The 22,860-nt window shown below is 40.4% G+C and overlaps 3 protein-coding genes and 1 long non-coding RNA gene across 5 annotated transcripts in view; 2 read left to right on the top strand and 2 right to left on the bottom strand.

Annotated features, from left to right (window-relative positions):
* The window catches only part of timp2a (TIMP metallopeptidase inhibitor 2a), a 10,777-nt gene extending 7,341 nt beyond the window's left edge, over positions 1–3,436 (bottom strand). The window contains exon 1 of the mRNA XM_034859498.1: positions 3,023–3,436. Coding sequence (XP_034715389.1) covers positions 3,023–3,158 — 136 coding nt within the window. The 5' untranslated portion in view covers positions 3,159–3,436. The remainder of the gene's footprint in view (positions 1–3,022) is intronic.
* LOC117936475 lies at positions 2,000–16,190 on the top strand. 2 transcript variants are annotated; one of them, XR_004654966.1, is made up of 2 exons: positions 2,000–2,011; positions 15,797–16,190. It is a non-coding gene; the product is annotated as an uncharacterized LOC117936475 (long non-coding RNA). The 2 variants fall into 2 exon arrangements; XR_004654965.1 differs by lacking the exon at positions 2,000–2,011 and adding an exon at positions 2,021–2,037.
* On the bottom strand, positions 4,898–12,985 carry sfxn2 (sideroflexin 2). The gene is made up of 12 exons (XM_034859485.1): positions 12,655–12,985; positions 10,482–10,728; positions 9,842–10,012; positions 9,650–9,748; positions 7,743–7,818; positions 6,813–6,898; positions 6,570–6,630; positions 6,381–6,447; positions 6,239–6,288; positions 6,113–6,162; positions 5,964–6,011; positions 4,898–5,293 (listed from the first exon to the last, which is right to left on the bottom strand). The coding sequence occupies exons 2-12, from the start codon at positions 10,634–10,636 to the stop codon at positions 5,194–5,196; spliced, it is 963 nt and encodes a 320-aa protein (XP_034715376.1). The 5' UTR covers positions 10,637–10,728; positions 12,655–12,985; the 3' UTR covers positions 4,898–5,193.
* arl3b (ADP ribosylation factor like GTPase 3b) lies at positions 13,130–15,636 on the top strand. Its single transcript, XM_034859503.1, has 6 exons — positions 13,130–13,347; positions 13,891–14,034; positions 14,168–14,284; positions 14,445–14,495; positions 14,898–15,083; positions 15,174–15,636. The coding sequence occupies exons 1-6, from the start codon at positions 13,345–13,347 to the stop codon at positions 15,219–15,221; spliced, it is 549 nt and encodes a 182-aa protein (XP_034715394.1). The 5' UTR covers positions 13,130–13,344; the 3' UTR covers positions 15,222–15,636.
* Positions 16,191–22,860: the final 6,670 nt, after the last annotated feature.

The following is a 22,860-nucleotide window of genomic DNA, read 5'->3' as shown; positions in this document are numbered from 1 at the left end:
CCCCCCCCCCCCCCCCCCAAACAGGACACTATTGTAATGACTTTTACATGAGTATCAGTTGCACTACACAATGTTTTCCATGCAACCCCTTGTATGAAAACACACACATGCACCAATCCTAAGTGTCCCGCATTCAATCCCACCGCATGACAGTCCATTTCTTTTTTCATACTCCAGTAACCACAGAATCATCCCTGACATTCCTGATGTGGTTTTTCTAGCTCCAGACGTATGTGGGCCTTCTGTTTAACCTGTCATTTGACCAGAGAAGAACCGCCCTCAAACACACAGCTGGCTTGATGACCTCCAACAACATCTGTGTGAAGATCTATGCAGCACAGACAAAAGCTCTGGTTTCCTTTGAGAGGTCTTCATGATGACAGCATCCAGTCAGATAAATACTTAATTTGTTCAACAAACAATCCAAAACACAAAAGTATTCAATTTGCAATGATATAAAAACAGAGAAAAGCAGCAAATCCTCACATTTGAGAAACTGGCCTTTTTGATCATCCAAGTGGTTTAGCACCAATGTTTAAAGCAACATTAATTATATATTGTTTGGCCACTTGTGGGCAGTGGAACATCCATATCCAGCCGATAAGGAGCACAATTATCATTCATTTGGAGTCAAGTGTCAGGTTGCATGATAAATGGAAGTTCAATATTTACTGTCTTTTAGCTCTTAGGTCTAGATCAACACTGCTGAGGAAAAGATCTCTCTTTATCTGCTAAATGCTGCTCACTGTTCCCCAGGTAGTCTCTAACTGTGTCTGTCTGCCATTTGTTAGGATTTCTTTTAGCTTATCACTGACAAATACCTACTGCTGCTGGAAATAATGTGAATTAAGAGCAGTGATACTGAATCAAAATGTAAGCCAGAAAACCAAAACAATGAGCCGAAATGTCCATTAGTGCACCTTTAACTTCCAGTGAAGCTTATTTCCCCTCTTGTCTCTACTAATTAACTGGATTGCTTAACTGTACAACATATGTTGGTCTTGTAAAAGAATGTATATGTAAACATAAATATTGTATATGTTATCTAAATTGTTTCTACTTTAAAATGTATTTCAACAAAGCAACTTGTGTGGATGTTAAGTACAATTCATGAAGAAAATGTTTCTATGACATGAGACATGCAGTCAGTTTGAATGTGTTGCTGCAGGTCCACTCCAGTGGACAACGCCCAGCCTCCAGCCAGTCTAACTGGGCAGGGCAGCCAGGGAAGTTCCCCCTTGTGGGCTACAGATTTATATGAAAAGGGGATGTTGTGTCTGCACATGTGAGTGTGATTGTATATCACACTCACTAGGTGTATAACACAGCTACACTGCTTCAACCTAGAGCATAATTTAGCAACACACACATACACACACATGCCCAAGTGGGTTCCAATGTCACCACAGTTAATATTGAATTGTCAAACCACATAACTGTTGACAAAGTCCCTTACAAGCCTACAAGCCTGCAAAACCCATTAGACCTCCATCTACAGTCCTGACTGTGCAGTGTCTGATCTGGGTGTTTCTCCCAGCAGATTTCATCTTCATGTTAACTGTAAAAACCATTGCCGGACAATGACATTGACCATTCCACATTTTGTGTGCATCTTCCTGTCTCATATGACAAAAGCTATATTGACTCATACACCCATTAAAGACCACATGAGCACACCAAACACAAATAGGCTTCTGCTGTAAGACAGGTCTCTAAGACCTGTAGGTGAGAGATTGAGTCACACCTGAAAATAGAGATGTCATTTTGCAATATAGAAACACACAGTTACACATCTTATCCACAAACACACAATCATGCATGTGTGGAAGTGTATGTATGTGTGTGTGTGAATAAGTCAAAGGAAGGAAGAAATGCAAAAGTAGTGCTCCCTTAAATTTTCTCAATCTCAAGAATACCATTCATATTTTAACTTGGACTGTGACTTTTATTGTTTTTTCCTACTAAAAAAACACCTCGAACTATGTCAACTGTAGCCGGTGTGTGAGTGTGTGTGGGGGTTTGTGTGTGTATGTGTGTGTGTCCCTGCGTTACACCGGAGCAAAGTTGGGAAAATCCCAGCAACATTCCTGTAATTCCTCCCAGCACCACCCCTCAAAAGGAAGAAAAGGGGCAGGAATGGAAAGACGAAGAAGAAGAAGAAGAAGAAGAAGAAGGCGTGTGGTGTGACATATTCTGTGGTTTAGATTCAACCACCCACCCCCCAAACAAATTTTCTTCACATTCTCCATCCCTTGTCCTCCTCTCTGCTCTTTCCCTCCTTGTCTCTTTTGCCTCTCTTGTGCCACGTTGCCCTGTAAAAGCCAGGCGACACAGCTTCTACCCTGAGCAGCTGAGGGATGAAGCCACACTCTGCTCCAGACCTAAGACATTATGTACAGTGATGGTCCCAGACTCCTTCCTGAGTATTACAATGACCTGCACAAAAACAGTGCACTTACAACAATATAGTCTTCTTATTGAAGGTGTTGTATACTGACAAAATCTTAATAAAAAATTAGCATAAAGTTAATTATCATTAATTATCATTTTAACAGGTGCACTTTCAACTTCTTATGGTGGTGTAAAATAAATGATAAAGGGACATTATTTTAAAATGAGCTTGTGTGTGTTTGTGGGTGGGTGTCCCCTTCAAAACATGCCTCCATGACACCTAAAGAACTTTCTTTCCCCCTGTGCTTCCCAAATGAATAATGGGCTATTTCAGAGGCGTACTGTTGTCAACATGACCAAATATGACAATGGGATTTGCGTGTGTGCGTGTGTGTGTGTGTGTGCGTGTGCGTGTGTGTGTGTGTGTAATCTGGATGCATCCATGGCCTTGAGGACCCCCCACCTTCAGGCTTTCCAGCGGTTTCCAGAAGCAGAGTAGCCTATACTCAGTGCGCACCGGAGGCGGGCAGAGGAGCTGAAACCCTCCGCTGTAGCTTCCGGTGTCTGCGCAAGAGCCTGGTGCAACATGGTCTAGGTAAACAACAACAACAGTCCCTGGAGCCGTACTCACCTACATCGGCGTTGCAGAACGCCTGTTGCGGATGTACCGGAGCGCAGCTGCACGCTTCCGCGAGCTCCTCCGCCCGCCACAAGACTAGAAGCGCGAGCGTGCAAAGGATGCCGTTAATGGAAAACGGCATTTTCATAAACACTGATGCGTAGTTTTTTCAGCCTCTTCGTTGCTGTGTGTGCTGCGCAGATGCGTCGCAGTGTAGCTAGATCCAGCGGCAGGCAGCGGCGTGCCCCTCCGCTTCTTATTGTTTTAACCGACAAAAACCTGGTTAACAGTACCGGGCGGTCTGCTCGCTCAGCTCCGGTGTAAAGGTGAGGTTTCACTGTGTGCTCGGTGGCTCTCGGAGATGTGTTGGCTGGTGTCAGCAGCTGTCTGTCTTTAGGGAGTGTTTCCGTTTCTAGGATCAAGGCGGTTTTATAAAGCAGCTCGTGCGGCTCCTCCTTCCGGCAGTACCGGTTGAACCGGCAGGGGGCGCTGCCTGATCCGGCTGGATTAACCGGCGTCGTTGCTCCTTCGAAAAGGTCTCTGAGATCATAGCCATGAAATTAAAATATGAAATTTAAAATTTTTTTAAATGTATGTTTATAGTTCATGTGTATTGAAACAGGAAGACGTTTAATGAAAATTACTGCACATAAATATGTCCCTGAAGAGTTTCTTTAGTCTATCTGCAGTGGTTGAATGTTTACTTCAGTTAAATTTTGAGGTAGCATTTCAATTGAGCATTTCCATTTTATGCAAATTTTTATTTCTACACCACTACATTTAAGAGGGTAATATTGTACTTCACTGCACTACATTTACTGGACAGCTGGAGTTAGTGGTTACTTTACAGGTTATTGTTTTCTACATAAAGCTTATAAAATACAACCCTTTATTAAAAATTAAACCAGTGGTTCCCAACATGTTTGACTTGTGACTCCTTACAAAGATGTGAATTTTGATATCCACCAAAGATTTTCCCACTAAACTTCTCAGATGGTTTAACTAACTGGCAGAGGCCCAAAGAGGTCAAAATATCTAAAATGTCATATTAAAAACACAGAATAAAGGAAATTCTAAAGAAATGAATACATTTATGTGCAACCTTTTAGTTGTCCGTTTCCTCTCCCATTAATCCTCAACCCCTCAGATTTATCTAGTGACCCTTTGGATGGGCCCGACCCCTAGGTTGGAATCAACTGGACTGAAGTAAGAGCTTGTGCCCCATGCAGCTTGAGGCCTTTGCAGCGCCTGGGTTCAAATACAACCTGCAGCCCTTTGCTGTGTGTCATCCCCCATCTCTCTGCCACCGTTCCGGTCTATCCACTGTCATTCTAAAATAAAGGGGAAAAAGCCCCCCAAAAACGTAGATTTTTTACAGTGTGGTACTGGCCTTTTTACTTAAGTAACATATCTGAGTACTTCTACCACCACTGTGTCCAGTGTGTCCCTGAGATGACATAAAAATAAACACTACAGGGCACTACATTTTAAATATTTCTGTGGTTTTATTCCAGCCTACACTGAGGATCGTGTTACCGCTAACACAGCAACATGATCCAACTGACAAACTTTTAGATAAATCTGGCAATCAAGTCATACATCTACCTCCATTCTGGCAGAAGAGGGCAGTATCCTCCACTTTTATCACACAAAACTTCCATTCACAGAATGGCCGTTTTAGATGTTTAAATCCATGCATAGAAGTATTTACTGCTTTTGAAGTAAAGCCAATTTTGGTTTAAAAAAAATATATATATATATCCAGCTCCTCCCGTTTTATCGAAGGCACAGATTGTAAGGCAGCTTGGCAAACAGAGGGAGAATGACGCTATTTAAAAGGCATTGAGACACAAACAAACAGCCAATGAAAACAATACTGACAAGTCACACCATGAAGGACAAACTAACAGAGCTTTAATCTGACAAAGTAATGCACTGTTCCTGAGAGAAGATCATTGGGTTTCTCAACAGGAGTACCCGTGCCCCTTGTATCTGTTTAATGTAAGAAAACAGACACATTTTGAACCAAAGAAAGAAAAACGGATACAACAAAATAGTGACATGATTGATCAAAATCCTCCCCCCGATAATGACTAACAATTTGAAAATGCAAACTATTACATTAACACATATGTATTCAGGCTTGTGTGGTGGACAGATAATGCTAATCAGCCCTCTTAGCCTCAGAGGCCTTTGTTGAAGTAGACACGTTGTACACCGTCTCCATACTGAGACATGATGGAGTCTCTCAGCTCGGGCTCCAGCTTCGACACAGCCATAGAGCTGATGTAGACGGACAGAGGGAGATTTTAGGAAGAGGGAGGGATATGTGGACAAAAGGGAATGAGGGAGAAAAAAGAGAAATGTTTGATTAAACAAGCTAATGCAGAACACTTCTGACTAAATAAATTGTCTGAAACATCACTAATGAGAACACGAGTAGGAGAGAACACAACTGTTTCAATAAAAAAGTAACTAAATCTACTTATATATTTAGGAAAGTAAGACTTTATTATTCCACCTTCTTAACATGAGTAACGTAAGTATAATTACATTCATTTGCACGCCTGTATTCCTAAGCTTAAAAAGGGCATACTTTTTTGTTATGTTTTTGCGCTATTCTTTGTTTCTTTGTCCATGTACTGCTGCTGTGACATGGATGGATGGATAAATAAAGTAAGTAACTATTTGCAACATAGTATGGCAAAGTACATTTTCTACAACACTTTGCAAAATATACATTATTGTCGGTACACATTAAGAAGACTGCCAGTGGTCCAGTTGCAATTGTTGATTGTTAATAATAATAATATGTGGAACAAAAACAGATGACATCTGTGGTTCTACTGCAACAGTTTGACAATGTTACAGAAGTGCAATGATAAATCAATGGAGTACTATATCTATAAGCTACATGTGTCAGCAGGGGAAAGTACAGAAATAAGTTTGTTACCATCTCTGAGGGAACAGGGAGCAGGCAGCAGGCACCATGAAGACCAAACTTTAAAAAAAATATGGAAAAGTTAGTTATTTTTGCCATAATAAAAAAACAGTCCTCAGCACATTAACATTCCTGTGAGCCTGTAAAGCCTCTGTACTTACAACACTCCCACCATCATCACTTGAATTGGTCCGTGGAGATACGTAATTCTCTGTGAAAAGACAGAAAAAGTTTGATGACGGGCGCACACCTTGGCAGGTTGGTGATGATGGTAATGAAGGTCTAACCTGCATAAACTTGTATTTTTCCACCCTCTGCATGATGATGGGGAGGATGACTGACAGAGGAAAAGAAAAGAGGTTAAGAGAGGAAGAGGAAAACTTCAATAATTCCACATATGTTTCTAGTATTGAACTTCTTTGTGCATACTCATTCCTGGTGCAGCCATGGTGATCCGAGAGATGACCACTTGAGTGATGCCTTTTACGGCTGCTTTCTACAGGGGGACATGAAACAAGATTTGAAGACACTTTTTAAATTGTAAAAGGAAAGCTATTGTACGTTCATTTTTATATGAACTAATCATAAATTGTCTAAAAGTTTGTCCAGAGTGCAGACCTTAGAGTGGCCCAGTTTGTTGCCATTTTCATCTGTGACAGCAATACCATTAAGAATTTCCCTGAAAAGCAAGAGAGGCTAAATGAAGGTGAAGTAAAAACAGCTTAGACTTGAAATGGGAGACAGGGAGGAATGACATGCAGCAAATGTGATGATTTCTTGCCCACCTTGCCATTAAAAATCTGCACAATACAACCCAATGCATCCATGTGCAATTTGAAGCAGTAACACAGCAGGACTTACTGTTGCCTCATCATAGGAATGTTAACACAGTTGGCTGCGGCCACTGCGGCAAAGGGGACCCAGCGAGCCACGAGAGGAGGAGCTTTCTGCAGGAGAAAGTCAAGACAAAAAAATATATATACACATTTTTACTTTATGATGGCCAGCTTTATTATAAAAACATTTAAATTGGAGAGATAAGGACATGAAGTGACAACTCTTTCAAGAGATCTCTCATATTTTCCCAGAGCGTTTAGCCTCATCTGCTTGTGTGCGACTGTGTTTTATCATCTGTGATTTTTTTCTATGCTGTGCTCTGGGCCCATACAGTATTTAGAAAGCGTCTAAGAGTAGAAAAGAACTCCTAACAGGCAAAAACTTCTCTAGAGTGATGCATTTTTGATCCCACTATTAGGACTTGTAGTAAATGCCTTTTATAAAATGTTCTTACTAAAGAAATCACTTCAATTTCGTCCAAAATTCAAGAGGGCTCCGGAAGTTTCCTAAAGTTCCCAGAAGATGGCGTTAAAGCAGAGGTGTTCCACAAGAAGAGAGCTGTTTTGGGAATGCTAGATGACAATAACCTTCAAAAGCAATCGGTTTTTAGAATGAGTATGTGCAGATGCAGAGGAGAACACAAGCCTTCTCTGCAGAAACTGATGTCACTTTGCAACGAAGGATATAGGAACTTGAATACAACAGGTCAAATTTAATATTTGTATAATTTTACAGAATTCAAATTCACAATTCTTTTGGTCATGATCTAGTCTTGTTTTAGCAATACACCCTCGTTGCTAACATAAGGCAGGAAACACGTCAGACCGATTCATTGTTTCAAGTTATTAAGATAAGTTTGGTGACAAATTGAGCACAATCCAACAAGCTAACCTTGTGCAGGAATTGTAAACAGTCATTGTTGTACGAATAAATATCTGTTTTTAAGAAACGTACCTTTGTGTAGAGATTAAGGCCAACTGCTGTTGCTAACGCTGTACTGGTTGCTGTGATGTAGGCAACTCCAATCTGCCTGAGAGACAAAAAGAAAGTCTTTATTTAGACATGGAATATGTAACATAGCTGGCTTTATCTATCTGTTAATGTGATGGCTTTTTGTCATTTAGACATACAGTAGGTGTCTGTTACATAAGTGTCACGGCACCTGGTTTCCTCAAGGGAGTGGTGTCAATGCTGGAGAATAGGGGTGGGAACAAAAACTGATTCTCAGATGCATCGCAATTCTCTCTAGAACAATTAGATGCTCGATTCAGATAAGTTAATAATCATTTATTTGAAGAAAAAAAAAAAAAGTGTCTCCAGACATGTACAAATCAGAAAACAGAGTTACTGAAATAGGATAGGATAATGGAAAAAAAACTTAATAGTGCAGAAAAAAAAAGTTTTGTATACTAACACATATATCTAATAATACATGCATAAAATAATGAGGCAAAACACAAAAAGACTGTTCATCTACTTTATCACATTACATCTGACCACCTCCTGTTTCATGTTCTAACAAGCCAATTCTCCACCTTGACTGAGTCTCTGACATGGAAGATCACTGTGAGAAAAGGTGATTTTCACAAGCGTCTTTAAAAGGCCATAAGCATCGAATGACTGCAAAAAAAACAAAAAACTGTAAATACTGTATATCAAAAGCTATTTTTATTAAATTATACATGAAAATTTGTATTAAAAAAAAGCGTTGCATCGTTAATCGGTTTAGAATCCAATTGTTGGCCTCTGAATCATAATCAAATCGAAAGGTGCCCAGAGAGGCCCACCCGTACTGGAGAACAGAAGCGAGTTGAAAGGTTTAACAATATAAAGGCAGAAGAGGGTTTTTGTTATCTCCGAGTCTGCACTAGTGACTATTTTGCACTGAAGCTTTAAAAGTAATGTTGCTCGACCCCTCTTCTCACAATTAACTAATATGATCAATTCATCACAGGCAACAAGCGCTGAATGTCAGGATGACTTTTAACAGTTACATTCCTGCCAAAAATATAAAGGGAGTGGTGGTGTGATTATTATCGTGGTTGTGAAGGTTTTATTATTTCCTCCCCCCCTTTATTATTTATTTTTGTAAGAGTGTTCTGGTCAAGACAGGCAGCAGTAGAACCACAAATACAGTACATGCAAACACAAAATACAAAACATAAAACATCTGAAACAGCAAATCCTTCAAAGTCAACCATATGGGGACAACTTGAGATTATTATATAGTTTAATAAACTGATTGGATTTTCTTTGTTGGTAAACAATATGTGCTTTTAATCCTCAATGCTGCAGTTACCTTTACGGTACAGGGATAGCATGGCTATTTAACATGTTGGTCTTACATCCCTTTTACGTAAGTGACAACAGTAATCATACTTGGTTAGAGGTAGTTACATTTACACAACTCTTCCAACAAGTCTGAATTCAATGCTGTCCCTGTACCGTAATGGTAACAGCAGCACTGAGGAAGATTAAAAGCACATATTCACTTACCTTTATGCATATATTCACTACTACATTCTTTTTTACATTTAGCCTTATTCATTTGGAATACTGCACACAGAAATGTATTAACATAATGATATTTCTTCAATTATATTGTATTTGTGTACATATATTTTAGCCCTATAACTTAACTTGAACTTGCTTTTACTTGTGTGGTTTGAGTTTTGGGTTATTTAATGAGAATTGTTGGGCCTAAGAGTTTCATTGACATTGACTACTTCTGTAATTGTTGTGCACATGGCAATAGAGAACCTTGTTTCATGTCTGAAAGAGGCTGGAAACCCTACGCAGCAGGATTATAGTTCCTTTAAAAAACAGTCCGCATCCACTGAAAGCTTACAGGAAATTCTTACTTGGTAGTGATGGGGGAGGCAGCGTTACGGTTTGTGTAGTTGACAAGAGCATTGAAGGACTGATTCACCCACTGCCAGAACACCACAGCAGGAACTGTCCTAGAAAACACACAGTTATGAAACTTCTATAGCTTACTCTGTGAAACTGTAGAATGTGGTAGAGCGCAGCTCATCCTGTTTGAGCTTCGGTACCTGTAGAACTGCAGCATACAGCCGGTGATGGCCATGCCTCCAGGGACCTGGAAGGACATGCGGCCAATAAGGTTCATACGGTCTCCGGTGTCTGGGTGGAAGGCTGAGTCGTACAGCTTCTTAGCGTAGTGGAGCTGCTCCTCTGTGGTTCCGGGAGGGGTGGATCCTGCCCTACAGAGGGCCAAAAACACACAAACACATTTTCACATGCAGAGAAGTTCTTGCATTTTTCATGTAGAAACTTGCAGATGGCAGTTAAAATGCATACCCCAGGGTATGAGCCAAAATCCACCTAGAAAATAGATCTCACATCATGTATGCTATATCTACACTTATGTTAAATACATTACTTTGATTCAAACTAATTTAATATTTAAAAATCTGTATTGGATTAAGAAGTCAATCAATTTGTCTGTGTTTTTGCACCAAACCAACAAATTGTTAGCCCAAAAACTTAAGATTCAGTTCATAATATAAACATTAACAAAGATATTGACTTGAATGTTTGAGATCATTGCAAAAGCCCAACATATATAATGTTCATGTTACGTTTGTTTGAGTTACAATACAACATGTGCCTGAGAATTGTCAAACTATCAACAATTAGTCTCTGTGAGGCAGTTCACATGCATCCTCTTACCTGCAGCTTTCCACTAAAGCTTTGGCCTCATCCAAGCGTGAGTCAGGTAAGAGCGCCGTTCGCCAGTCTGTGATGTTGAAGAAGTGTTTCAGTCGGCCCATAAACGTAGACTGATCCCATCGTGGCGCATCGATGTCGAATGAGCTCAAAGCCATTGTGGTGGTTAAAAGCAGTCCCAACTCAATGCATTAAAAAGTCCAAGTCTGTGGACAACCTCTGCTTACTCTGCAGCAGATGCAGTCAAAACCTGCAGAAAAAGAGGAGAATCATAATATAATTATCTAAATGTGCTGGTGATAATATATAAATGTTAAACATAAAAGTACAGGTGATTGACCGGGCTGTAACTACAATATTGTTGATTCATAGTTATTGAATTCATTACAGGCACGTCTCTTGTCTGTTTATCACAACCTGGTTTGTGTTTGTTGTCAAACCAGACAGACCTGGATTAAGTTGATGTAACATTAACATATTTTTAGCTAAGTGGGTCAGACTATTTTACTCCAACTCCCATTCCCACATGGTTTCACAAAGACGTGTGCAAAGCTTCAACGCTTAGTCGATTGGAAAAATTACTGTTTGGCAACTTTTTAGATAATATATTAATCATTTCAGGTATAATTCATATTTGTTCTTTCTTTTTGTTTTAATGTTGTTGTTTTTTTCCCATAGCATTTCTATGTAGCACTTTGAGATTTGCATTAATATAAGGTGCGTTATGGGCACCCGGATACTCAGTTGGTAGAGTGGGCGCCCATAGGAGGTTCCCTCCTCGACGCAGCAAGCCAGGGTTTGACTCCAACCAGCGGCCCTTTGGTGCATGTCATTCCCCCCCTCTCGCCCCTTCATATATTCAGCTGTCCTGTTAAACAAATCATTTGCTGGGTTCAGCTTCTCAAATGTGAGGATTTGCTGCTTTTCTTTGTCTTATATATTAGTCAATGAAATATTGTTGGGTTTTGGAGTGTTGGTTGGTCAAAACAAGCGTTTTCACAGGATCAAACAGATCAAAGAAAACAATCAATGGATTAAACAATAAAGAAATTGTTAGTTGCAGCCCTAACATGTTGGTATTGAACCTTGGCAGGTCTGGCCTGCTCTAGCCCCCTCCCAAGCTATTGAACTTACTGCTGGCATGTGCATTTGGGTTCAAACCCAGAACAAACACAAACTCTTGTTTCTACCTAAAGACCTATCTAAAGGGCTAAACTTACCCTAGAAATCATTGACCAACTCGTGGTAAATGGTTCCATAGGTTGTCATTTTGGGTTTTTGTAGCTGCAGCATTGTGCTTCCTAATACACAAACCAGAGGAACCAGAACCTGCTGACTTCAGCTCATACTATCTAAACATCCCACTGTGTGTATTCACTGTTAAATTAGCAGTATTACTGTAGGTATTCCCTGAAATCTCACAACAGAAACCTGCCTTGTGAGAGTTTAAGCTTTTGTAAATGAAGGGCAAATGATGAGAAGTGTACTGTATATCAGTGCTGTTTGAAGGCTCTATGTGGCTGTAACTGGTTTGTTTCTGCAGCCGTTTGTTTTGAAAATAGGGTGAAGGCTTGCAGAACCTTATGGGGAACACTGAACATAAGCTAAAAGTCAACGTGACCCTACATCCCAAGACATATCAAAAGGAATATACAAACAAAGACATGTTGTAAAGCAAACGATTCATTGAGGAATTAATTACAAGTGTAATCGATCATGAGAACAACAGTGAGCTGCAGCCTATTAGATGCAGGGGAAGGTAGAGTTAATAAACAGGGCTTCAGTACATGCTGCATGACAATTTGTCTTGATAAACTGGATCTGCAGGCAAGAGCACAGCCTGCATCTGAATACATCTAGATAACTAGCGAACACCTCATCAGTAAACTGAACGATCTCAGCAGTTTGAAGCTTAAACGTGCATGACATGTGTTGAATTCTACATCTGATCATCTGACAAAGACATAAACTCGATATGGAGACAGAGTGGTTAGTCTTGTGTTAAGTCTGGTGACTGAACTGCAGAGAAAAGAGTTAAAATATGTCAGTCGGAAGTCTGAGTGATGCAACTCATAAATCGAGTTACAGTACTTCTGCAGGCCGCAAGAAACTAACAAAACACGAACACGAGCATCTACAGCGCTGCAATCTTTAGAGACAAAAACAAAATGCATACCTTTGAGAGATTTATCCTCAACGGCCCTACGAAGCAACCTGTAAAGGTAATCAAATGTGCTCGTGTAGCATAGTAAAGACACGTGGCATTCCGTCCTCCAATCACGGATTGGGGCAGCTCCCTACGTGAAAACCTGGGGTTTTATTATTTTATTTTTTTACTGACTAAAATAGAAATACCTAAGGGACGCTGTCAATATCTTAGCTGAGTTTAAAGCAACTACTGAACTCATGTAAAAATACGACAAAGTTACGTGCTGTAACCAATTTAACGTCAGTTGGTAATAACCGTCCGCTAAATTAAACATGTGTAACTAATCTTGGCCTTGACTTGAGACTCTTAGCTAGCTGTATGCTGTTAGCAGGCAGCTAACTGGGTCAGGGGGGCCATTTTCTTTTCCTAGGATGGCAAAGGCATAACCCGCCCGACTCTGCTTCTTATTGGCTACCACTCGCTGCCTGCACTAGTTGAGTTGGTTAGCTAGGATTAGACAAGAGAAGTGGGATTGGCTAGGTCAGGATAAGAATGTCAGAATCAGCCAATTAGACGTAGAGTAAGGCAGAGTAGGGCGGGAGATATCTTCGCCATCCTGCCTTTGGGGGTTGCGCCGGAGTTTTCTACGTAACTGTGCCTCTGACGTCACCCGCCTTAGTAACCCTCGGCGGCGTCTCTAGGAGAGAAGGCAACAAGATGGTGAGTTTAATTTTGTCGTAATAATTCGCTATTAACTGTTAACAGCAAGCTACATTTGGAAAATATTCACATTAAGTAGAGCTCATTGTATACATTTGAACTTGAAGAGCTGTTGCCCGCTGCCGAGAAAAACATTCAATTGCAAAAGTGCCTTGTTATTTCGGTCAGTTATCAGGGGAGATTAGCTAGCTTAGCACGTTAGCTAGGTTTAGCTCCTGTTTGCGTGCCGTTAACTTACCCTGCCTTGAAAAAGACTATCCCTTAGGGCACAACAAAACAAAAAAGATGATGTGACGAGCTAACGTTACTCACTGGACTTGTTGTCTTCATATATTGGTAACGTTACCGTTAGGAGAGTGTTTACCAATCTTTAAAAGCCATCGTGGGGACTAGTAATGCACTTGCACGGCCTGTAAGTGAGGAGTCCGGGAGGATGGAAGAGACAAATGCATTTCTACAATGGTGGTTAGCAGCAACAGTGCTCCCCCTGTTCCACTGGCAAAGTAACATCAAATGGTTTCTTTTTTTAACTGGTTGTTGCAGGGATTGCTGTCCATCCTACGTAAGCTAAAGAGCACACCAGACCAGGAGGTCAGGATACTGCTGCTGGGTCTGGACAACGGCGGGAAGACCACCTTGCTAAAACAGCTGGCATCTGAAGATATCAGTCATATCACCCCCACACAGGTATGGAGAAAAGTTATATACACGCACCACCTGTTATTGAAGCAAACAGAAATAATACAACAGGAATGTATACATTTTAGGGACCAGGATTTACATCTTCTACCCCTTTGTAACCTGTTTATGTTCACTCCAGGGATTCAACATTAAGAGTGTCCAGTCTCAGGGGTTTAAACTGAATGTTTGGGACATTGGAGGCCAGAGGAAGATCAGGCCGTACTGGAGAAACTACTTTGAAAACACAGATGTGCTGGTGAGTGGAGCTTGATTCACCAAACACAGCTTTGTTTATTAAAATAAAAGTCTACATTACTGTTTTAAATCTGTTCACCCTCAGTGAAGTCACAGTTTAATACACATGCTCTGAGGATGTGCTGCAAATGCTAACGTGGGAAACTTCCATTTTATTTCAGATATATGTAATTGACAGCGCTGACAGAAAGAGATTTGAGGAGACTGGTCAGGTATGTCAACGTCAATCAATGTGTTGCCACTGTGATACTGTAGGGCACAAGGTGATGTTGTCACATTCCTTGTTTTGTCTGACCGACCCAAAAACATTTAATTTACTATTATAGATGAATAGAAAAAACTGTAAATTAATCTAATTGTAATGAAATATTTAAGGTTTAAGGTTGCTGTCTTCGTGTCTTTTTCTGCTTCATTTTAGCAACTCAAAACAGGAATTGAATGTTTCAGCCTTTAAGACCCAGTTAAGTCTCACAGGAGTCAATTCTAAATTTCTGTGACTTAACTATCATTGGGGTCTAAGTTTTTAAGTCTACAGCTCTGTTTTTTACTAACATGAAACACAGTGTCTTTTTTTCTGTGACAATGTAATTGACAGATGTTTGTGTGTGTTGCAGGAGCTGGCGGAGTTGTTAGATGAAGAGAAGCTGAGTGGCGTTCCCGTGCTGATCTTTGCAAACAAGCAGGACCTGCTGACAGCCGCCCCGGCCTCCGAGATCGCAGAGGGTCTCAATCTGCACACTATACGGGATCGCATGTGGCAGATCCAGTCCTGCTCTGCCCTCACTGGGGAGGGGATTCAGGTAAGCGTAGGAGCTGTGCTTTTCTTTTTTTGCATTTACTCTATGTGTCTTTATTTTATTTTTCTCACCGTGCTGCTATTTCACTCTCAGGAGGGCATGAATTGGGTGTGCAAGAGCGTCAACTCCAAGAAAAAATAGCTTCACTTCTAGTCTTCTGCTACTCAGGAGGAACAGCAGCAGCACCTACACTGACACACATTTCACCCTCCGGAGCCTTAGTACGATGGGATATACCTGTGAATGTAAACACACTACTAATCCAACATGGACCTGGAGTATTTAACCCCCTGCATTCCTGCATTGCTGATGTTTACTAATCTCAACACATCTTCCTACGTTGCCCTCTACAAAGAGGAGGGCAGGTTGACTTCAAAGGGATCCCATGCCAGGAAATCGACCTTCTCCACCCAGATTACCCACGTCACCTTCACTGTCCCAGCCAATCCCAGCCACCATCCACGGCCTGTCACAACCTCAAACATTCCCATTAAAGTGTGGTCTTTCATTGGAATTCCAGCTTGTTCTTTAAACTCTTGCACACACTGTCTGGGAACACCTTTCTCCTCCATCTTAGTCTTACAGGTTTGTTTTTTATCATTCCACAATGGCTGTGAGCTCTTTTACTGCTATGGCTATGTTTGAAGTGAGGTATATTTTTGTAATTGTTTTATTTATGGTAAAGTAGAGTGTAGAGCGCTTTCAAACAACAACAGGTATGATTTAAAGGATGTTGGAGAAACAATTCCAGCTCCCCCCACTAAAGAATAATATACATGTTCATATGTATAAAAAAGAGGAAATTACATGGTTAAGAGAAAGTACATTTTGGATTAAATGTAAATAGCTCGGCCCTGTGATCATATGTTACGTTATGCACATGTTATAGAGTATATGTTACCCTGCTGTACTTTGTAGTCTTTAATGTTTGCATATCTAATATTTTCAGATTTTTATCAGAGGCATACGTACTGTACGTCCCAATGCATTTCTTTGTGCTCTTTGGGTTTGTGAGGGAATTCACTCTTGCATTTCCTTTTGATATTCTTGAATGTAATCTGTCCAGAATTGAAGGTACTGTATGTGAATAAAAGACAAGAAATTCTGAAATCATTGAGTTATTATTGTTGAGTTACTTCCTGCACTAACATACTTTAGTTCTCTCATATCTCTCCAGGGTCTAGTGGTCACACAACAGCAGCAGGTGGAGTCAGCTGTTCGTGACAGCATTAAAGCCTCTGTGGGAGACAGCCGCGGGGGTAGAGGGCCTTTTATTAAACTGAAGTCAGTATGTACTGGGAGGGATATAGCACTATGATATCCTACTCATGTAGGCATATTACTTGCTTATAGATAAATAATATTTGTCTCAAAACTATACATTTTAAGTTTTGAATGTAGCTCTTTTGACAAGTGCTTTGAGAAATGGTTATGTAATTGTACGTAGTCAAAGTGAAGAAAAAAACAATACTCCATCACATAATTCAGAGACCATTTTCAAGGGTAGTAAAGATAAAAATGTCTCCCCAAATCTGGCTTATTTTCCTGACTTTACCCTAATCTTTGCCCTTTTTTGTAACAACATACTGTAAGTGATCCTCGTGAGAGAGATTAGACTATTCTTAGACGTGCACGCTGAGACAGTAGGACACATCGCTTGAAGTTTTTAATGCAGTTGAAAAGTTTGACTTCACGACTGAAAATAAAAGCCTGTGTTGTTCCCTACAGTTATGGATGCAGTCAAACATTTAACTGCCTCAGAAACGATTAATAACTATGAACTACAACTAACTACTACAAGAATTAGATTTAATTGTTGTCTAGTTAGTCCCCGGTTGTAACAGAGTAAAGGCTGCAAAATATGAAAAAATATAAAATAAAGTATGTTTTGCCAAACAGGCAGGAGTTTTGGACAGATGGTGCTATATCCACCTGGTTGTGTACGTGCCTCATGGCCTGGGGGCTGAGCAGGAGAAGCTATGCAGCTTGTATCTTCAACTCCAGCCAAACTGACAACTATCTGCCGTGCACAAACCTAATCCATCTCCAAGGCACAAAAGGTTGCAGGTATAATAATATAATTATAATAATCTTCATTTATAGAGCACATTTCAAACTCCATGTTACAAAGTGCTTCACAAAACAAACAAAACAAGCATGGACAGTAACAACAAAGAAAAAATATTGGATGTATAAAAATGGTTTTAAAAGATTAAAAGATGGTTCAATGAGGTTTAAGCTCAAATAAAATCAGGAAAAACTCTCCAATAAAGTATGTTTTAAGAAGGGACTTAAAAGAGATCACTGACTCAGCTGACCTGAAATCCTCTGGTAAAGGCACAGAGGCAACCTCGGGACCTTGACTTCAAATGCTATATCCCCTTTAGTTTTTAGCCAGGTCTCTGGAACAGACAAAAGACCTCTACCGGCATGTATGTTACCAGGAGGTCTGAGATATGCATAGGTTCAAGGCCATGAACCTTCAGGTACACAAGAGACCACCAGCACATGTTGCCTGCATGTTAGAGGGGAGTTGGTGTTAAAGACATCACCAGGTGGTGTAACCTAACTAAAGTTCTGTATTAAATTTCAATTTGTACATACTTGTACTTTCCAAACAATGTCACTTCATACTTCTACTTCACTATATTTCACAGGGACATATTTTATTTTTTATTCCACTACATTTTATCTGACAGCTATAGTTACTTTGATTAAAAAGAAAACATATGATCAGCATAAAAATAGTATGGATGAAAGGCCCTGCATACCTACTCAGGTGTAATGTGACGGATTAGACCCACTAAGGTCACCACTAGGAACAATAAAATTGTAACTTGTCCTGCAAAAAAACTACCAGGAGAGTCCCCTAAGGGTTCTGAAAAATATTGTTTATTTTGTTGCTCAAGATAATTTACTTTTGCACACACATTATTATTGATTACAGATAAGACTGAAAAGAAAAAAACATCTTTCATGACTTTGGGAGCTCCATGATGTCACAATGTACTTTTACTCAAGTAGAAGTTGTAATGCATGGACTTTAACTTGCAAGAGTCTTTTAACATTGGGGTATTGATACTTGATACTGTTACATCGGTGCTGCTTTTGACTTTTTTTTGAATTACCGGTTGGTGTGGTTGGACAGTGAGAGCCCCTCGTGAGCAGTGGTCTGTTCACCTTCCTGCCCAGTCAGGAGCTGGCTTGGATCCATTTATTGCTTATTCAGGCAAAGCCGGGAGCACATCCCATCTCTATCGGCCTTTGTCTCTGGTATTAACCACACTAAAGTGTGTTAGAAAGTAAAAAGGGAGAACAAAAAATAACAAATATATACATTACTTGAATGTAACTCATCCAGTGTTTGAATCTCAGGAAGGATTTCTTTCAAAACTGCCTAGAAGTGACACATGAAGTACACCAGAATAAACTACACCAGCCATGTTTATAGTAATGAAGTAATACGTCCCCTGAATGCATTGCTAGGATTCTCTCATGGTGGTTTTAACAGTTTTTAGTTAGGTAGCTAAGGATTTAATCATCTCTACAAACATTGGACGGATTGCGGTCAAATTCTGTACAGACATTCGTGGTCTTTAGAGGCTGGATCTTAAGGATTTTGGTGATTTAAATGGGCTGAAAAATAACATTAAGTTCATCCAAAGAAGGCATATTTACTAATTATAAAACACTTAGAGCACTAGGACTACTTCTCCAATTACTTACTTTCCACCCTTTGTCCTATTTGTTCGTGTTAAACACTTAAAAACTGAAAGAAAAGAAGCTTCTAGAGACAGAAAGTTGTCACCTAGAGGCTTATTGCTGAATTCCAAACTACATTCATGTCATACATACAGTAAGTGCCTAAAGACAGTGTGTCCCTGCTGTAGTAACAGTATGCCATGTGTTTTATTTGGTGTAACATTGTATGTGATTGATCCAGAGGGCCTCAGAGACATGCAAAGAGCCTCTTCTTCTCTCACAAAGATTCTCATTGTCCAGTCTTTCTCTCTTCTCACACAGACAGAATGCACCAGCATTGTTCCTCATTTCAGTTTTTTTACTCCCTGGTACATTAAATTCTCACAAAGCATCATGGGAACTACCCGGGAAGTTACATTTAGAAGACATTTAAAGGAATAGTTAGTGGTTTGGGGAAATGTGCTTATTTGCTTAAAGGTGCTCTAAGCATGGGCGTCAGTTTGGTTTGAAATGTTCTGGCTACAACGAAGCATTCTTCTTTTTCTCTTTCGTGCAGGTCATGTTTTGAAAGATGAAAAAAATACATTTGACATGTGACCCACTATGTTCTGCTTCATGTATCCATATAACATGTTGACAATGTGACATGACGTGACATCAGACTCAGAGAGAGGCGCTACAAAAGGAGAGAAGGTTGTAGCCAGCGCAGCAACAAAACGGGTGTGTCTGCGCCTGCCCTGTGGTGATGGAGATGGCATCTGTCGCTCAAGAATTGTGTTATGATTTTTTTACTGAATTTGTCTCAAGGTAGTCAAAAAAATAGGTACGCGTACCCCCCTGTCCCCACCAGAGTCAACGCCTATGGCTCTAAGCAATGTTGCGTGACGTTACTTCTTGTTGACGTTCAAAGTATTTTTTTAAACAAAACAAGACTAGCTTGCCCCTCCCTCCTCTTCATCCCCTCCACCTCCCTTCTGTGCTTCCACGCACCCCCCCCCCCCCCCCTCCAACCCTCACTCCAAATCCTTTGTGTCGGTTTTTGGCTGGAACACTGTTTGTGTATTTGCTGGTCGTGCAGGATCGTGGTGCAGGTGGGCACAGTTTGTTTTTGTTGCTGTTTGTAGACCCTGGGCTGTCTACAGAGGACGTGTTTTTAACAGTGTGTTCTGGGGACAGAAAGCTCGCGGATAGTGAGATGTTTGCTGTGTGACAACAAATGTAGCCTGAAAACACGTGTGACATTGCTTCGAGCACATTTAAAGAGTTTGATGAGAACATCTCATACTGCCCTCATATCGGTAGTATGGTAAATATGAAGCTAAAGCTAGCAGCCAGCTAGCTAGGCTTAGCATGAAGACTGGAAACAGCTAGCTTGTCTGCCAACAGAACCTCTAAAGCTCACAAATGAACATGTTACAGTTTGTTAGTCAGTTAGTGTAAAAAACCAAAACAAACCCAATAAAAGCAGCAAGCAGCGAGGGAATGGGCCCTCATTCTTAGGTGCGTAGCACAAAATTCCGGGTCCTGTACAAAGGTAGATTCCATGGGCCCTACACCATATCCACGGCTATTCACTCTAGGATACTGGGTCACAGGTATCTAACAAACACGATAAAACATGTAAATCTGTGAGTTTTAGATGCTTTTCTTTAGAAAAGCCAGGTTGGCTGCGCTGTTTCTAAAACACTTTTTTGTTAGCCTTTTGGGTGCTGTATCTACTTGTGCTTTAAATAAAATCTCTAAATGAGAGAAGAATGGCTTCCATGGGTGTTTTTTATCAATGTATACCATCTTTTTACCCTCAGTTTGAGTGTGTGGGTAATTTAAAGTAGCCAGACAGAGATTTTTTTTATGTGTGTGTGTGTGTGTGTGTATGTGTGTATGTGTGTGTGTGTGTGTCAGAGATACATATCAAAGACGTAGGCGACCGGATTGCTGCCTTTCTCCTCATGGATCAGACAGCTGTGCAGCAGCTGTGTGCGAGAGTGTGAGAAAACGTGTGTATCTGGAGAGCGAGAGAGCAGGAGTGTTTGTTAGTGTGTGTGTGTGTGTGTGTGTGTGCGTGCGTGTGTGTCTGAGAGTGAAACATAGAAATGCAGCGCTGTAATTTATGCTGCACCTCCGACCCCAAAGTTCTTGGCTGCCTGTGTCTCTGCTGAGGTTTGCTGACATGAGAAAAAAAAGGAAGCACATCAGACCTCGAGACGGAAAAGAGGTGGGAGGAAGACGAGGGTGGAGCATGAAGAAGCAATATGAATAAAATGCGTGTTTTTACGTGTTCTTTAACCACTGATTGGCGTTGGAAGAAAAGCAATGGCGTGCAGAGTGACGTTTTGAATGAATGAAAGTTCATTTTTGACTTTGGAAAGAGTAATTTAACAAAACCCCAAGCCCGGTTAAAAGTAACAAAAGGAATAGTTTGACATTCTAGGAAATGCTCTCATTTGCTTTCTTGCTGAGGTAGAGAAAAAGATTGATACCACTCTCCAAAAAGAGTGGTATCAAAGAAAGTGAATAAGCATACGTATTCATCCACAAGCATTCTCCTTTCTCCTAAAATCTGTTTTTATTTCAATTCCCTGTTCACTGACTCATAACACACTGTACATCACGAGTGGATCATTCCTGCTGTCTGAATGGGATTGAGGCTCAAAGTGCCGGGTAGGGGGGAGCATTAATGTAACAGCTAAAGTAGGCTGAGGGGAACAAACACTCTGATTGACTACTCATCTGAAGAATTTTTCTCTCCATCCTGTTTTCTCTCTGCAGGCCTCAACCCACACATACCCATGAGCCCTTGGGTGTACTGGTTGAACACAGAGATATTCAAAGTTTTGTTTAAGTATCCATCTGTTAACACGTCTTTTAAGTTAAACCAACACATAAATAGCCAGGCAGATGATTTGCGTGTTTAGGAACAGCAGAGGATGTGCAGTTGTTCGGGTACAAGTGGGAGGATGATGTCACTTTTCAAAGTCATATAAAGAGTAAGCAGATGACTGGGTAGAGATGATTTAATGAACTGGAAAAAACAACACTGAGCACGAAACAAATGCTGAGATTCTGTGGTTGTACAAATGTGAACTACAGTATATAAAATAAGGCTGGTAGTATTTTATATATTTCTTATTTTCAATAAATCCTGTGACAAGACCAAAACCAACAATTTCCAAGTAACAGGTCTGATATAACCTATTCCTCTGTACCGTAGGGCTCTATTGTTGTTCAACAAGACTTTCCGAGGCTCTGTGCGGCTGTATTAATCGATGTATTGACAACACTACATACATTTAGCCTATTAACATCCAACAATGAGCTCTAAATCGACGCTAGGTATCCATGTTTGCTGGTTTCCAAGTTAGATGTCATATCAGAAACAGAGCTTTCAGCTAAGTCAGTTTCCCAGTTGCAATTCTGAGTTTGATTTAGGCATGAACACTATTTACATATGGGCAAAGGCAATAACCCACACCTAACACGGATGCAACATTAACGTACGATTATATAACATTTTCGGCCTATGAAACGGCCCTGCACTCCACCCCTGAAAAAAGAGGTCATGTCATGTTTCTGATGCGGGTAATCAAAATTACGTCACTATGTTGGTGGAGCGGGCGCCCATATGTATAGAGGTTTACTCCTCGATGCAGCGGGCCGCGGTTACGGCCCTTTGCTGCATGTCATTCCCCCTCTCACTTCTTCAGCTGTCCAGTCATTAAAAGGCCTACATGCAAAAAAAAAAAGAAAAGAAAAAGAAGCTAGAATAATAACTTCTCCTTTCCCAAACACAGAGAACATGAGAAAACACAACGTGCACATACAGACTTGACAGCAGAGACCGGTTTTAATTTGTTCGTTTATTTGGAATCCTCCAAATCACTTCTGTAATTTTTCCATTTCCCAAAATATTTACAAAAAAAGATACTTTTATGTTGTTGTTTTTTTTTTTCTGTATGGTGACTGTTGTAACAGCTCCTTTTTAGGACGATGACAATTGCTTACATCTCGCAGTCTGGTCTTGTTCTTTTAGAAAAAGTTCATGAAAAAAAAAAAAAAAAAATCATCCCACCCTTCTTAT

The sequence above is a fragment of the Etheostoma cragini genome, chromosome 21 (assembly GCF_013103735.1).
Source record: "Etheostoma cragini isolate CJK2018 chromosome 21, CSU_Ecrag_1.0, whole genome shotgun sequence".
NCBI lineage: Eukaryota > Metazoa > Chordata > Actinopteri > Perciformes > Percidae > Etheostoma > Etheostoma cragini.
This window is presented reverse-complemented; position numbering and strand designations above follow the sequence as displayed.

What these genes read in the sequence shown, in the direction of transcription:
- sfxn2 (XM_034859485.1), bottom strand. Translation starts at nt 10,636, where the DNA reads ATGGCTTTGAGCTCATTCGACATCGATGCGCCACGATGGGATCAGTCT. An exon ending in TGTATGCTGCAGTTCTACAG is followed by an intron (nt 9,749 to 9,841) that starts GTACCGAAGCTC and finishes TGTGTTTTCTAG; the next exon opens with GACAGTTCCTGCTGTGGTGT. An exon ending in GTGATGATGGTGGGAGTGTT is followed by an intron (nt 6,012 to 6,112) that starts GTAAGTACAGAG and finishes TTTTTTTTAAAG; the next exon opens with TTTGGTCTTCATGGTGCCTG.
- arl3b (XM_034859503.1), top strand. An exon ending in GTCATATCACCCCCACACAG is followed by an intron (nt 14,035 to 14,167) that starts GTATGGAGAAAA and finishes TGTTCACTCCAG; the next exon opens with GGATTCAACATTAAGAGTGT. An exon ending in GATTTGAGGAGACTGGTCAG is followed by an intron (nt 14,496 to 14,897) that starts GTATGTCAACGT and finishes TGTGTGTTGCAG; the next exon opens with GAGCTGGCGGAGTTGTTAGA.